Below are 15845 nucleotides of genomic sequence, written 5' to 3' on the forward strand. Positions count from 1 at the left end.
GTGAGCCATCGTACTAAGCCATAATCGGTTGTATATAGGTTTGGCATAAGGTACAGTGTGGTTCTGGCCACCGTGGCGTGTAAACCGGGCTTTGTGTTGCATAAACCCCCCAATTGTGGTTTGACTCATAAACCATGATTTAACACGGGTTCCTATACAGTATGAATCAGGTCAGTTTTAAGGTATGCAAAGGTTAATAGCATGTCCCTAAGATTGCAACAGAAGGGGGTGGAATCCTGCATTTTGCTTCCCAGAGTAGCATACTAGATGCTGCTGAGAACCTTTGAAGTAGGGCCTACTTCATGTAGTTGATTGACTACCTTCCATCAAGTTGGTGTTGACTCTTCGCAACCACGTAGATGGATTTTCTGTCCCTCACCTGGTCCTTCAGCTCTTCCAATGGTGCCCCCATGGCCACTAACTGAGTCCACCCCGCTTGGTGGGTGGGTCCTCCTCCTCTTTCCCAGCATCAGCGCCTTCTCCAGAGAGAAGTCTTTGCATGAAGTATCTGAAATAATTTAATGTTGTTGGGGTCCTTTCTTTAACAGGAGGAAACTCCCTTCTTCATCCAGAACATGGCCTTGGACTGGTCTGGCGGGTTGTCCCCCAGGAAATACCTCTGAGTCATCCTGTTGGAGCGCTAGAACTTCAGCAGCATTCAGAGGATCAGAAGCGAGCACGTTGGCCTGCAATCTGTTTTCCAGAAGGCCGGTGGCTAAATCTAGGTTTGCAAGGGTTGAGCAAGCAGGAAAGAGATGAAACAGCAAGAATCTGCAGGCCCAGATCAGGAACGACCAGAAGATGTTGAAAACCTGAGCTGTGCTGTTCGGCTGGAATATATGGCTGACTGCTTGCAAGGGGCAGAGTCGCAGGAGGGCCAAGGGGGAACCTGCAAGACAATGCAACAGCATTGGGAGACCCAGTGGCAGGAGTTCCTGAAGACCCTTCAGCCCAGTCATCCAGCGGGAGGAAACCGCATGACGTCAGAGGCCTCCCCCTGGGAAGACCCCAAGGCCTTCTTGGCCTCCTTTGAGCAGGTGGCCGAAGCTTGTAAATGGTCTAAAGAAGACTGGGCAGCCCGTCTTCTCCCTGCTTTGAGTGGAGAAGCTGAGGAGGCTTTCCAGAGCTTAGAGCCCAAAGATCAGGAAGACTATTGGAAAGTGAAGGCCGCCATCTTGAGAGAGGAGGCCATCAAGATGGAGGTGCAACGTCAACACTTCAGACAGTTCTGCTGCCAGGAGGTGGAAGACCCCCGGAGGATCCATACCCAACTCCAGGAGCTTTGCCACCAGTGGCTGAGGCCCGAGAGACACACCAAGGAGCAGATCCTGGAGCTGCTAATCCTGGAGCAGTTCCTGGCCAGCCTCCCGCCTGACCTCCAGAGCTGGATCCGGGCAGGAGGAGCAGACACGTGTTCCCAGGCGGTGGCCCTGGTGGAGGACTTCCTGTTGAACCAGCAGGAGGATGAAACAAGGAAATGGCAGGTGAGTTTTCATTGCTGGAGTTCTGTTACAACGCAGAGTTGGATTCACACATAACTTGGCCACGACTAGGGTTGTGAGAACCTAGCCAGGGTGTTTAATGGCTTAGTGGCCTGCATGATAATCCAATGGTAGCTTACTGGACCATTTGTGGTGTTCTCTGCCAACCCAGCTAGAAGAGAGCTTTTTGGCATTAGATCTTAGGGATTGTTGGAATCATTAAAGTCCCTGAAACTCTCCAGCCCATTGTCCCAATCTTGAAAGTCCCAGATGTAACCTCCCCAACCTCCAGATGTGACGGGACAGTTCCTCTCAACATCCCTTGCCAGAGTAACATTTTTCTTTGTCTCGCAGCAGCCCTGCAAGGTTGTCTCGGTGTTTCCAGCTACTTTCCCCTCTCTATGCACACAAAAAATAAGTGTGTAGCCTGCTCCCATCCTTTTAAAAAGCCCTGATACCCAGAAGGTCTGAGCCCAGTTATCTGGGAGGAGTTCACACTGGTTGATCTCGAGGAAGTGGACAGGGTCCTGGTAGCTGTGGGCTTGGCCATCTGCGTTCTGGGCCCAACCCATCCTGGCTGGTTAAGGCCTCCTGGGAGGTGGCTTGTGGCTGAGTCCAAGCGGTGGTTAAGGCCTCTTTGTGGGAGGGGGAGTACCGCCTGCCTTGAGGGAGGTGGGGGTGCACCCCCTTCTCAAGAGGCCATCCTTGGACCCAGCCGTGTCACATAACTTTCGTCCAATCTCCAGCTTTCCCTTTTTGGGGAAGGTGGTTGAGAGGGCGGTTGGCCCGCAGCTTCAGCAGGCCCTGGGGTCTGGGTTCAGGCCGGGGTATAGCCCTGGGACAGCATCGGTCATGCTTGCTGATGACCACTGGATGGGGGTGGTGCAACTGTCCTGGCTGTCCTGGAACTCTCAGTGGTTTTCAATACCCTTGACCCTGGTGTCCTCCTGGACTGGCTCTGGGGGTTGGGAGTGGGAGGCGCCATTTTGCAGTGGTTCTCCTCCTTTCCCTGTAGTCAGTTCCAGTAGGCGTTGGTGGGTGAGGAGAGGTCAAACCCTAGGCCCTGCAGTGTGGGGTGCCTCAGGGCTCGGGTCTCCCCCCCTCCTCTTTAATATCCACATGAAACTGCTGGATGAGGTCATCTGGTGGCATGGGGCACGGCATCATCAGTTTGCTGATGATACCCAGATATGCATCTCTACCTCTGGCCAGGCAGGTGATGCTGTGGCGGTGCTGTCCGAGGGCCTGGAGGCTGTAAGGTCTGGATGGGGAGGAATCGACTTCGGCTCAACCCTGGCAAGAGGGAGTGGCTCTGGGGTTTTGGCCCCCCAGGGTCTGGTGACTTGTCATCTTTGACCCCCCAGGCCAAGCTGGTGCACAGTTTGGGGGTCAGGTGGCAGCTGTGGCTGGGGGGGCCTTTGCACAGATCCATCTGTGTGCCAATTGCGCCCTTTCCTGGTCCAGGAGGCCTTGCTCACTGCCGCTTATGCCTTAGTCACCTCCCGGTTGGATTATTGCAATGTGCTGTGCGTGGGGCTGCCCTTGAAGTTACAACTGGTCCAGAATGCAGCAGTGGACACAGTATTGGGTGCACATAGGTTTGTTCATGTCACACCTCTATTGCGTGAGCTGCACTGGCAGTTTTCTTCTGGGTGCAATTCACGGTGTTGGTTATCACCTTTCAAGCCCTCCATGGCATGGGACCTGGTTATTTGCAGGCCTGCTTCTCCCTAAGAATATCTGCCTGTCCCATTAGATGAGACAGGGAGGGCATGATCCAGGTCCCCTTGCCATCTAGTGGGACCTCGGAAGCGTGCCTTTTCTGTGGCTGCCCCTCCCTTGCGGAAGACCCTCCCACCGGCGATTCGACAGGCCTCCCCACAGCCTTTCGGAAGGCCAAGAAGACTGAGGCCCTGGGATAGAATTTAACTGAGGCCCTGGGATAGGATTGTATAAGCAGATAGTATGGAAGGGGGGCAGCTGAGCCTGCTCTGGGCATACCAAGGGAACGATTAAGGCACAAGGTTTTTGTTTTATTGTTTTACTCTTTCTTACTGTTTCAAGATTTATTTATTCGTTTTATTGTTGTTGTGAGCCGCCCAGAGCTGCTGAAGGGGGGCGGCCATATCACTCTTTTAAACAAATAAATGAAGTGTAAAATGAAATGCGACCACTTGCTCTTGGTTGTATAGTGAATTGCTACCCAGGCAGCTACAGGCCCCACTTCTAAATCTGGCAGACGTTCCCAGCTTTTGATTTGGGGCAAAGGAGATGCGCCTTAAGACCTTCAGGATAGTTTAGGTAAGACATGTGTAGGATACAATAATTTCCCAGAATACACGAATGAAGAACAAACTGCATAGGAATGCTGTAGTGCTCCTTTAAAACAAAGAGCTGTGAAGGGAGAAGTAGTCAGAGCCCTTCGCTCTGTTTGTTTTGCTTGTTTGCATCAAAGAATGTCATGAGAACTAGTGAAATGATTTTTTGTAAAAAGGAATACTAGAAATACTGCAGTGGCAATAGGCGGCTGGTTCCCACACTCTGGTCTAGAGTCCTCTGGTGGTGGGTGAAGGTACTGCTGGAATAAGGAACAATCAAAATACAGGTAGTCCTCGCTTAACGACGGTATTTGGCACCAGGAACTCTGTCACTAAGCAGTGCAGCCATAAAGCGGAAAATCATGTGATTGCACCAACTTATGTTTCATTGCCATCATTAAGTGAATCCCACACGGTTGGTAAGCAAGATGTCACGTGACTGCAACTTGAGACCTCCTATTGGCTTCCCCATTGACTTTGCTTGTGGGAAGCCGGCAGTGAAGATTGCAAATGGTGATCACATGACTGCAGGGATGCTACAATGGCCATAACTTTGAGGACCAGTCATAAGTCCCACTCGTTCAGTGTCGTTGTAACTTTGAACGGTCGTTGAACGAGTGGTCGTTAAGTTAGGACTATCTGTAAAACCACCTTGTTCAAAATAGCCCAAATCTTGTCACATCATCAAAGCCTTAACAGATTTCAGGGACACTAAAATCTAGTGAGATTTGATGATAGCTGGAGATCAGCCATTTTTTAAAAAAAAATGTAAATTAATTTTACTCAGTGTTGGGTTCAATGAACAGTTCCCTGAAAGCCAAGGGGCAGGGCGCATGTGCCAGGGGACCAACAGGTTCTGCTCATTCCTGGCTTTTATAACTGGCCTCAATTGTTTTCAATAAAATAGTGATTGGTTGGGAACCAACAAATCTGGGGTACGGTGGTGCAGAACCCTCAAGTCCGCTGCCTGTGTTTTGATGTGAGTTGTTGCCCCTTGTTTCTGGGATCCCTGCAGGAGGTGTACTTAGGTTCCCTTGATGAGGAGGAAGAACAGGTTTTGGACCCTGGACACGGGCAGATCTACAAAGAAGGCGAGCCGAGCAGTAGCGGGGAGATCAGCTTACTAGGTAAGGATCAGTAAGTGGATGTGTTTGGATTGTGCTGTCATGGGGACAGATCTGAACCGTATCCATCTGATGGGAGAGGGGTCCGCTGCGTGTCTGCACACAAGTCCTAAGGGTCTGCTGTGGCAGCGGATGACTGATTGCCAGTGAAGGCGAGGGAGGAATGAATATTTATTTATTTATGGGGTCCAGAGATGTGCCTTGGCCTCCCATCGAAATGGATCCACTTCCTAACAAGTTCCTTTAAAGAATCCTCAGTGGCGCCCCAGCCACCCAACCTTAAAAACAAATGGAAAAGCTAAAAGAAAACGTCAGCTTAGAATCCTCTGATGCAGTTTCTTTTCTGTTTTAAGGGGTGATCTCTGATGGTAACAAAATTACTTACACGCTTGAGTCCAGAAGCATTTTTACTCTTGGGAGGTGAATAATGTATCTTTATTCTTTTCCCGAATAACGTCCTTAGTTGGCAGGACTTTTAAAAGCTTTCCATTACCGGGAGCGTCAGGCCTTTCTGCTCTGGATGAACCATTGGATGCAAGCTTAATATTAACTGTCTTTGTGTGTTTGTGTGTGTATGTGTGTGTATTTACACACCCAGATGCTTCTGTGTCTTTTAACAATGTAAGAGAAGAAAGCATTGTGGCAGTCTGAGAGGGAAATTAAATTCTCTCTTCTCTACCACTGTGTGCAAGGGAACTCACTGGGGCTGAGAAAGAAAAGGAAGTGTTTCAAAACATCATTAATGAAAAGCACATGGTTTTAGGAAAAGAGCCATCAGTCCTTCAGTTTCACATCCTGGGAAAAAGAAGTTCAAGCAACTCACAGAGACCCTCTGCCTTAATTAATTCACTTACAGGTAGTCCTCGACTTACGACCACAATTGGGACCGGAATTTCCATGGTAAGTCAAATCACCACGTGACCGGATCCAGTTTTACGACTATTTTTACAGTGGCCGTTAAGTGAATCCAGCTTCCCCAATGGGTGTTTTTTGCCAGAAAATGTCAAAAAACATCGTAAAATGTGATCACGTGACCACAGATGCTGCAACTGGTCATAAATGCAAGCTGGTTGCCAAGTGCCTGAAATGCGATCATGTGACCACAGGGGGTGCGATGTTTTGTGATGCTTGGAAGTGCTTTACAGGCAGTAAAGCACCCATTCTAAGGCCACTATAACTTCAAACCATCTTTAAACAAACGGTCGTAAGTCGAGGACTACCTGATAAATGAGAAGGGGAGTTTTCCTTACTCCATTTCTAAGATTCTGTATCCTAACCCCTTTTTCCAATTTGTGGTTGCTTGTTTGTGACGTGAAGATCCGGTTTGGGGCAGCTACTCCTGAGATGCTTGTATAAAACAATAGAGCCTGTTTTTTGTGGGAGGGTGTAGTGACATTATTTGAGACCAGCAAAGGGTAATTGGGTCAAACAGTTTAAGAACCATGCTCTAACCAAATAGCATATTTGGTTCCCTGAGTGCTAGTCCATTTGTAACTAAAACAGCGTAACTAATTCACAAAAGCAAAACATTTTCTACGGGGAAAAAATAATAATTTTTAGGAGGATACCTCCCCGCTTCAAGAAGAAAAAGAGAAGAAGAAATAGCCCTCTACTCTGTAGCACTTTGATACAAATGCTTCTATATTTTCAAACTACAGGTAGTCTTCGACTTACGACTATTCATTTAGTGACCGTTCGAAGTTACAGTGGTGCTGAAAAAAGTGACTTGCGACCAGACCTCGCACTTACGACCGTTGCAGCATCCCTGCAGTCATGTGATCAGAATTGGCAGCCCGCTCACACTTACGACCGTTGCAGCGTTCCAGGGTTGTGCAATTGCCATTTGCAGCCTTCCCAGCCAGCTTCCAACAAGCAAAGTCAATGGGGGAGGCCGGATTTGCTTAATGACTGTGGTGATTCACTTATCGACCATGGTGATTCACTTCACGACTGCGGCAAAAAAGGTCGTAAAATCGGGCTTAAGACAACTCCCTCGCCTAGCGATGGAAGTCCCAGTCCCAATTGTGGTCGTAAGTCGAGGACTACCTGTACAAGTATTTTGCTCCAATGTTAAATTAAGCAAAAGTAAGACAGGATGTTTTACCACTATAAAGAAAAGTGATTTTCAGGAGGTGTCCTTCCCGCCTTCCATTTTTCAAGATGGCCAGTTGAATATGCAATGGTTGTTTATTGTGTACAGCAATAACTCAAGTGAAAGCAAGTATTTCATATCTAGTCATCCAAGGAATGTGAATGGAATGTCTGATTTTGCTTTCTAAAACTCCCATCCTTTTCAGAGAGTGGAATTAAATGCCCAAGTCATGCTAGTTCATTACTTTCTCTGGACGGACCAGAAATGGCTGAAGCTGAACCAAATGAGGTAGGTGAGGTTTTGATGCATTCATTGCTCAAGACCAGAGAGAAAGCATATTCTCTGATGACCCTCTGTACCAGGGACTTTTCTGGCATCTATCTATGTAAATATGCAGCAATTTGTTGATGGAATGTTGCCTGCTGGATTCCAAGTTCAAAATGACTGTTTTGAGTGGTCTCAGCTCAAAAAGAAACACCCAGTGATCTTGAATTTATTCAGTTAGGGACAAAATGAAGCATTTTATTCCACCTTCAAAAACAATGGATATTGTATGTGAGTGTGTGAGAATTGCACAGAGCAAAAAAAGGAAGCAGCAGCTATTTGCAGCATGGCATCTGTTTGCTATAGAAATTTTAAAGAATTGTTTTTAAAAACTCTCTTGGCTATTTTTTCTCTAAGATGGGTGGCAGATAGCAGTCACAGTGAATAAATGCCCCACCTACCTATGCGATCCTAGAATGAAAAGTAAGGGAGCAAGGGCTTGTTTCATTGTTCCCACCCATGAAATACTGGGAAAGCTTCAAGTTTCGGTCTGTAAAGAACATGCCGGCTTGAAATATTTAAGTTGAACTGCTCTGTTCCAAGCTCAGCACAAAACAGTTTTGTTTTATTCCGTTTTTATTCCTTTCTATATGTATAACGTTTAATTTCTTTGTTTTAGAAGTATAGGAAAGTGATGACTTCTTACTACAGTAAGGAAAGTGTATTGCACCAAGCTTCCTTTCCTTTCTAAAAGATCTTTTACTTTTCTCATTTAAGTTTTTTTATATGAATTAAATCCTTATTTGAACAAAATAAACATGACTCAAGGCTTTTTTTAATACTGAAGAGTCAAAAAGCTACCTGATGGTTACTTAAACACATACTGTAATGTGCATCTTTTCCAGTTTTCAAATGGAGTTCAAAATGTTGCTGGTTGTTAGGATTCTTCTTAAAATTTCAGGACTTGCTGCACAAACCTATGATATGAATCACAGCAAGGACATACCATCAGAGATTCAGAATTAGTTCCACTGCATTCATCGGTTTTTACTCCTGGCTGAATCTGGCTAAGATTGCAGCCTAGACCAGTCTAGTTCCCTGGAAACTAAAGTGATTAACTTTATAACCTGATACGTATTTACTAGAAGACCATTATTCAGCTGATGTTGGCTTGGTGTTCTGATAGACATAATCTCACACGCATAGGTTTTAAAAGGTTGTTCTAAGAAATACATCCTCTTGACAATAACGGAACTTGCTTTCAAATAAACACCCAGACTTTGTAAACCTACAATCCAACACGGTTATCTAAGAGCAGGCTACGTTGGTGTCAACCTTCCCAGGTGGACCAGACAGGAAACATGACCAGATGAGCTAATTCTACTTTATTGTAAGGCTGCATTAACTGAATCTTGCAAGGCCGAAAGTACAAATCTCCTTTACAGCCTGAGAAGTTAGGGAGGGCCCTTTCTGAGTTTTTTTCTCCAGCCATTATGCAGCTGTGGGCTAGGGCCTCTCTTATCTGACCATTCCCCAGGCAGCATCTCTTTGCTCTTTGTTTTTCAAGGTCTTTCTTAAATACCATTACAGCTGGGCTCCCTTTGGGGTAGGTGCATGTAGCAATGCACAGTAAAGAATTCTGGAAAAGGATTGATTGTTCTTTTTTTTTTTCTTGTCAGGTCTTGCAAAGGGATGTACGCCTAACCTTGAGAAGAGGGAAGGAATGAGTCAGCCATGAAGGGGAACTTTGTGAAAAGATGATTCAGTCCTGAGGAGGAGCAGAGCATGAAAAAGAAACTGAAAATAACCCTGCCTTAATTTTATTTCTCCAAGAGAGAAACATGGAGAGGCATTCAAGATTCACGTCAACCATTTGAGGCAGGCACGGTCAAGAAACAAGCATGGCCAGGATTCCTGGAAAGCACTTTATTGGATGGGTGGGTGGGTGGGTGGTTGGATGGATGGATGGATGGATGATGTGCCAACAAGTTGACGTCAACTCTTAGCAACCACATAGTTCGGTTTTCTCCTGGAGGATCTGAGTCCCCAACTTGGTCCTTCAGGTCTTCCAACGGTGCACTCATCACTACTATAACTGAGTCTATAATCTTACTTCTGGTCCTCCTCTTCTTCTCTTTCCTTCTACCTTTCCCAGCCTTGGAGCCTCCTGCAGAGAGCAAGGTCTTCACATAATGTGTCTAAAAGTAGGATGATTTGAGCCTGGTTCTTTGTGCCTCGAGCGAAAACTCTGGGTTTGGTTTCCTTGATGATCCATTGTTTTGCTTTCTGGGCTGTCCGTGGTATTCTCGGGCGTGTTCTCCAACCCCAGAGTTCAAAAGCGTATTTGACTGTATAAGGTAGAATAATAGAATCTTGAAAGCCTCTCCATATTTCTGTGCCCCATCAAACAAAATCAAGGTGGGGTTGTTTGGAATTTCTTTCCTGGGACTTAGTCTTTTCACAACATCCCCTCACTCATTCCTTCCCCATTCTCAAGGTTAGCTCTACATTCCTTCACAGATTTGACCAAGTTAAGTGATGGCTGTATCCTTGTCTGTAGGGACCGATGAGCCTCCAAGAGACAGGTGCCCCTTTGCAGGCAGTGGAGCAGAGTCTGATCCAGCCAGGTCAACGGACCATGTTCTGGCAAGTCCTGCAGGAGGAGAACGGCAACGCGGATTGCTTGGGTAGGTGCTTGCGAGCTTGTTCGATGTCAGCACAAGCAGATGCATTCTTGGAACCAAGGAAGACGTCCTCTTTCCGATTCTAGTCCTTCCTATTCCTATGGAATAGGTCACAGATGGGCTTGGGGAATATTTTTCTCTACATTTTGGAATCCAGTACAGAGTAACTGCAGACTTAATTAAATTCCTCAGTGTAGGTCTGTACAATTTGATTTCTTAGTCTCTGCAAATTCACCTTGCTTAGGAGCAGAACAAGCATTATCTTGCCACATGTTGTTTCCTTCTTTTTAAGCCCAGGGTGTTTGTAGAGACAGGAGACAGAGATGTCCCTACACCTGAAGATGTCCAGCGGAAGGATGGAGAAGTGCAGAAGAGGTGATGGAACTCTCAAAAGTGACCAAAACGTAAGACTAAGATACCCTCTTTCTTGTCCCTTCAGGTGTCAAGAACAGAAACTGGATCAAAATGGAAACTTCTTTGTACGGAGGGAATGAACCAGAGGAGACATCCGGAACAGTGGCCCAAATAAACACAGGGAATGTGTCCATGGAGGATGAAATGCAGGAGGAGAGATGTGAGTCAAACATGGGTAGGGAAAGGAGCTTCTAGAAGCTCAGGATAAATCCAGCAAGTCTTCAGAAAACCTTGGAGCTGTTTGTAATGGGGAATCAGTAGTGTTCACAAAGGAGACAATTCCCTTGTTTTCCAAGTGTGGTAGAAGAGACAGCTACAAGCCAGGAGTCACTATTAAACATGCTGGAAAAAACCCATCTGATCATCTCAGAGTCAAGGACAGTCTCCTTCAAAGTTCAGACTGCCAGAAAAGAGATTTAGGAGAAAAATTGCGGAAATGTTCCGAAATCAATAAAAACTTCCAGCAGAAATACATACATGGCCATTGCACGGTAGAAAAAGCTGACAGTTGTCCTGAGATCATACTTAAGGATCCATCTGCAGATGCCTCCAAAGGAGAAGTCCCATCACTGCCTTGAGTGGGCAGAAAGCTTCAAAATCAGAGCCACCTGGATGAGACATGAGCACATTCATCCTGGAGAGAAACCTTACAAATGCCCCGAGTGTGGAATAAGGACCTCTCAGAAGGATAAGTTGCTCAGGCGTCAGAGAACGCATGGAGGACAGATAATTAACAAAGGCTCTGATTTTGCAGAAAGTTACATCCAAGAAGCGCATTTGATGAAAATTGTAGGATTCCAAAGAGGAAAAACATCTTAAGAATCCCTTGAGGATGAGAGAAACATTCCTCCGGGGAATCCCTGGCTCTGATGAGTTTTCTGATCTCCTAAAAAGCAGAGAAGTTTTGAATGGGAGGGAGAGTTTTATTTCAAGGACACACAGCTTCTCTACCAGGACAGCCACATAGGACATTAAGAGCTTGAGAGGGAGTAAACAGTAGGTCAGCTAGGGTGTAAGCCACACTTAAACCATACTTTTCCTCAAAGGGATTATAGAACCCAAGATAGGAAGTTGCACCTGGTTGATCTCTGTCAGTTGTTCTGGACTAAAGTTTCCCCCACCGTTGGCCATAATGGTTCGAGGAGGTGGGCATTGCATCCTGCTAACATCTTAGGACTCAAGGTGGGGAATCCTAGAAGCCCAACTGGGCATCTGGCTGGCTGCAGCTCTTCACATTTTAGTTGGAAAGCCATAATGATTTTCTATCTAAACATCCAGGAAAGGCAGTCACAGGATTTTGTGTTCTCCTGCTGAGTAACTCTTTTTTATTGAAGGAGATCCCACAGTGTGATGGGAGATAGAATTTTGTTAAAGGATGCATCTCTTTGGACATCTGTGATATTCCAAAATGTTATATTCTATAGAAAATACCTTCTTAGAAAGGATCCGGCTGGGCCTCAGAGCTGATAGATGATGTAGAGTTCCCACACAATTTAATGAAGCTTGCTAGAAAAAATGTTTACAATCTCTTTTCTTCCTAACACCCTGCTATTTTTGTAAGGACCCTAAAACCTTTGAGATGACCAGAGATCTGCACGTTTTCCCCCAAAGCACAATTTCCACAGTTTAAGCCTAAATTGTTCCCGTTCCTTTCTGATAATCCAAGCAAACACTTGGCAGGATGGAAGTTGGAAAACCTGCTCTTCAGCTCTCCATATATCCTTTCTTCATTCCTGAGTAGCTGAAGTAGATTAAATTCTGACCCCACCTCCCTCTGCCAAGCCCCTTTGCCTTGTTGGTGCCATTTATACAAGCTACAAATCCATCTTTTCCAGAAGGAGAATCTGGGTTGTGTTGGCATGTCATTGTTTGTTTGTTTGTTTAGGACTGGATGACTCTAGGCATAGGAGGAAAAAAAAAGATCTCACAAATTGCATGGCTGAAGGAAAATTACAGGTAGTCCTCACTTAATGACGATTCGTTTAGTGATGGTTCAGACTTACAATGGTGCTGAAAAAACTAACTTACAACTGGTGCTCACACTTACGACCATTGCAGCGTCCCCATGGTCATGTGATCACGAGTTGGGAGCTTGGCAACCGTTTTGCATTTATGACCATCACAGCGTCCTGTGGTCACGTGATCGCCATTTTCAACCTTCCCGGCCGGCTTCTGGCAAGCAAAATCAATGGGGAACAGTGTGATTCACTTAACAACCACATGGTTCACTTAACAGCCATAATGATTAGCTTAATGACCACCACAAAAAGGTCGTAAAATTGGGTAGGCAACTGAAATTCTGGTCTCAACTGTGGTCGTTAGCGAGGACTACCTATATCTCAGGGAAATGTTCTGTGACCCAAAGGGGATCAGGCTGTAGACAAATGTGCCTCTTTCTTCTTTCTTCAGGTGACGGGAGAGGTTGGATCAAGATGGAAAATTCTCAGCTGGGGGAGATTGTGCTGGAGGAAACACCCAGGACATTAGCAGACAATTCACAGTGGACTTTCCCTGCCACCTCTAATAGTCACAGGCCGAGATGGGAATCCCAAGGGAAGCAGGTGAATAAGATGTCAACAAACGGGAAGAGCGAATGGTGCGAACTCTCCGAGGATCTTACAGCGGTGGTTGAGAAGAACCACACCAAGCAGACAGAAGGGGGGAAGGTTTTGCTGTCGAAGCACGGAAGAAAGTACCCCTATAAATCAGGACTTGCTGAGGTGCAAGAGAAGCCCTCCCCGTGTCCCACTTTGGACGAAAAGGCCCCGCAAAAATGCTGCTCGGAGAAGCACCAGGGGACCCCTACAGCTGGGCCACAAGCCAGCCCCGTGGAGGTGAGGAAAGATCTCCACCTGGGAGATGATGCCACGGGATGCCCGGAGAAACACCCAGACGAGGGACCTCGCGAGCGCCCAGAGGATGGGAAGAACAGTAGCAGCAGGAAGGCGGTGAAAAGAGACCAGGGCATTCAGACGGAAGGGCGGCGCTACCAATGTGCCCAGTGTGGGAAGTTCTTCCGGCACAGGCAGACGCTGACAAAACACCAGAAGATCCACACGGGGGAGAAGCTGCATGAATGCCTGGCCTGCGGGAAGGGGTTCACGTCGAGGGAGCCTCTGCTGAGGCACCAGCGGATCCACACGGGGGAGAAGCCCTACGAATGCTCCCAGTGCGGGAAGTGTTTCCGGCAGAGAGTACACTTGATGTGCCATCAGAAAACCCACACGGGGGAGAAACCCTTCAAGTGCCCCGAATGTGGGAGGAACTTCTCTCGGAGGGATAAATTGATCAGGCACCAGCGAATCCACCGAGGGCAGAGGCCTTACGTCCACTCCGAGTATGGGAAGGGTTTTGATCAGAAGGCCACACTGCTCAAACACCAGAGCCTCTGTGAAGGCCACTGACAGACTTTTGGCTTCGTCCTTTTGCGGCCTATTTTACTAGAGGTTTGACTCGTATTTTCCTCCAAGGGCCTGCCGGGGTTAGGTCAGGTTACCACCCAAAAACCAAAAGGAAAGAAAAACAGCTTCAAGTTATGCGTCTTCAGAGCAGTGTTTCTCGACCTTGGTGACTTGAAGATATGTGGACTTCAACTCCCAGAATTCCCCCAGCCAGCTATGGCTGGCTGGGGAATTCTGGGAGTTGAAGTCCACATATCTTAAAGTCACCAAGGTCGAGAAACACCACTTTAGAGTATTGTCTCAGATGCAACACAGAACTCGCCTTGCACAATTTTTCATGAACGGCTCTGTTCTCTGCATCCTGCTTTTAAATTAAAGCAGCCTTCCCTGACCAAAACCCCGGACTGCAAATCCCATCACCCCCAGCCAGCCTTTCCCACGTTGGAGGTTGGAATCCAGCCCATCTGAAGGACCCCAGATTAGGGAGGGCTGAAGGGAAGAATAATAAAAGCCAGCTAATTCTATAAATTACAACAGGGCCTTTCTGCCTCTCCGTGGTAGGAACGATGGGCTTAAAACCTTGAGCGTTCGCAAGAGAACCCTGTGCAGAAAACGAGGAGAAACCGATGCAAAAAGGGAAGAAGATGCACAGGTTTGACAGGGTAGGCCGCCGTTTGAGGCCAAGGGCTATATTTTCAAAAGGTATGCCAAAGCTGGAAAAATGGGTGGATGCAGAATTTAGGAAAAGCAAAGAGGGTTCAGCAAAAACCAACTGTAAACTTGGAAAATGAACAGTTTCAATCAGCTGACTTGTAAACCCATCTGCTAAGTGATGCTATTGGAAGTCAAGCAGTGCATTTGTGTGAAAAGATTCTTTAATCCAACGTTTCTCAACCGTGACAACTTTAAGCTATGTGGACTTCAACTCCCAGAATTGAAGTCCACATAGCTTAAAGTTGCCACGGTTGAGAAACAGTGCTCTAATCCCTGGATCAAATAAGCCATTTTAGTCATTTATGTTACACTATTCTCCTTGTCATTTTCTTGGCAATAGGATAGAAGTGGTTTGCATTGCCTGGATGTGGATTTTATCTTTTAACTTCCCAGCCTAGCCTACAACTGTAGGATTTCCTTTTGGTCTTCCATCCAAGTACTCACCAGGATTGACCCTGTTTAGAAAACAAGTCTCTATGGAAGCCAATAGCAGCTTGGGTCCAGTCTTGCTGTGTAGCAAATGGGGGGCGGGGGGTGGGACTCATGGATGTCCCATGGTGGGGAAAAGCAGTCTAGGCATTGGGGAACGTCTTCAAAGTAAGTTCGCTCTGAATTTCTCCTGGGGAGAGAAGTGGATCAGACGGCAGAGAGGGTTTGGCTTAAATATCCAGACTGGATGGCAGCATATATGAAGGGTGTTAAATGGCTTTATGGCTGATCATTTTAAGATATGTCAGAGGCTGAAGTCTTGCTAATAAGCTGTGGCAGCTTAAAGCAGAAATGCCCAGCTCCCGTCAACTTGAAAATTGCACCAGTTCTACTGGAATGGGTGGAGTCATTTGGGGAGGGATGCATTTGAGAGTTTGGAGAGCGAAATGAGTGCCTTGGACACCATAAGACTGAAGATGCATCCTTTTCCCTTCGATCCCCTCAAAATGCAAAAGATTTTTCAGGCCAACCCATTCTGGGATGACTTTGGGGAATTATAAAAAGGGTGCGAGAAGACAACTTTTTCCATCTTTGCATAAATACTGGAAGCGGAGGTGGGAAGCTTCAGACGGGTGCTCAGAAACAGAGATGTACAGATCGTCCTTGTTTAGCGACCACAATTGGGACCGGCGACTTGGTCATTAAGCGAAGCGGTCACTGAAACTGCGACTGCTTATGATTTTACTTCAGCCTTCCTTTGCTTTAGAGACCTGCAAAAGTTGTAAATGCAAGGATTGGTTGTAAAGTTACTTTTTCATCACACAGGCGCTAACGGCGGCAGTTGCTAAACGAGGACTGCCTGTATTGTAATTTCTGAATGTACAAGTGAGAAAATGCAGAAAAGTTATGACACGCTGACAGGTC

General features: G+C 46.6%; 1 protein-coding gene across 1 annotated transcript; it reads left to right on the forward strand.

Moving 5' to 3' along the window:
• Window positions 1–541: 541 nt before the first annotated feature.
• LOC134492071 (zinc finger protein 397-like) lies at window positions 542–15435 on the forward strand. Its single transcript, XM_063296197.1, has 6 exons — window positions 542–1484; window positions 4815–4926; window positions 7221–7303; window positions 9840–9966; window positions 10403–10537; window positions 12787–15435. Exons 1-6 carry the CDS (start codon window positions 756–758, stop codon window positions 13779–13781), a joined length of 2181 nt encoding a protein of 726 aa, XP_063152267.1. The 5' UTR covers window positions 542–755; the 3' UTR covers window positions 13782–15435.
• The last annotated feature ends 410 nt before the right edge of the window (window positions 15436–15845 follow it).

The sequence above is a fragment of the Candoia aspera genome, chromosome 2 (assembly GCF_035149785.1).
Source record: "Candoia aspera isolate rCanAsp1 chromosome 2, rCanAsp1.hap2, whole genome shotgun sequence".
Taxonomy (NCBI): domain Eukaryota; kingdom Metazoa; phylum Chordata; class Lepidosauria; order Squamata; family Boidae; genus Candoia; species Candoia aspera.

Excerpts from the sequence above, each read along its gene's own strand:
- LOC134492071 (XM_063296197.1), top strand. The coding sequence starts at position 756 with ATGAAACAGCAAGAATCTGCAGGCCCAGATCAGGAACGACCAGAAGAT. Across the intron at positions 4,927-7,220 it reads CGGGGAGATCAGCTTACTAG|AGAGTGGAATTAAATGCCCA; the intron begins GTAAGGATCAGT and ends CATCCTTTTCAG. Across the intron at positions 7,304-9,839 it reads CTGAAGCTGAACCAAATGAG|GGACCGATGAGCCTCCAAGA; the intron begins GTAGGTGAGGTT and ends CCTTGTCTGTAG.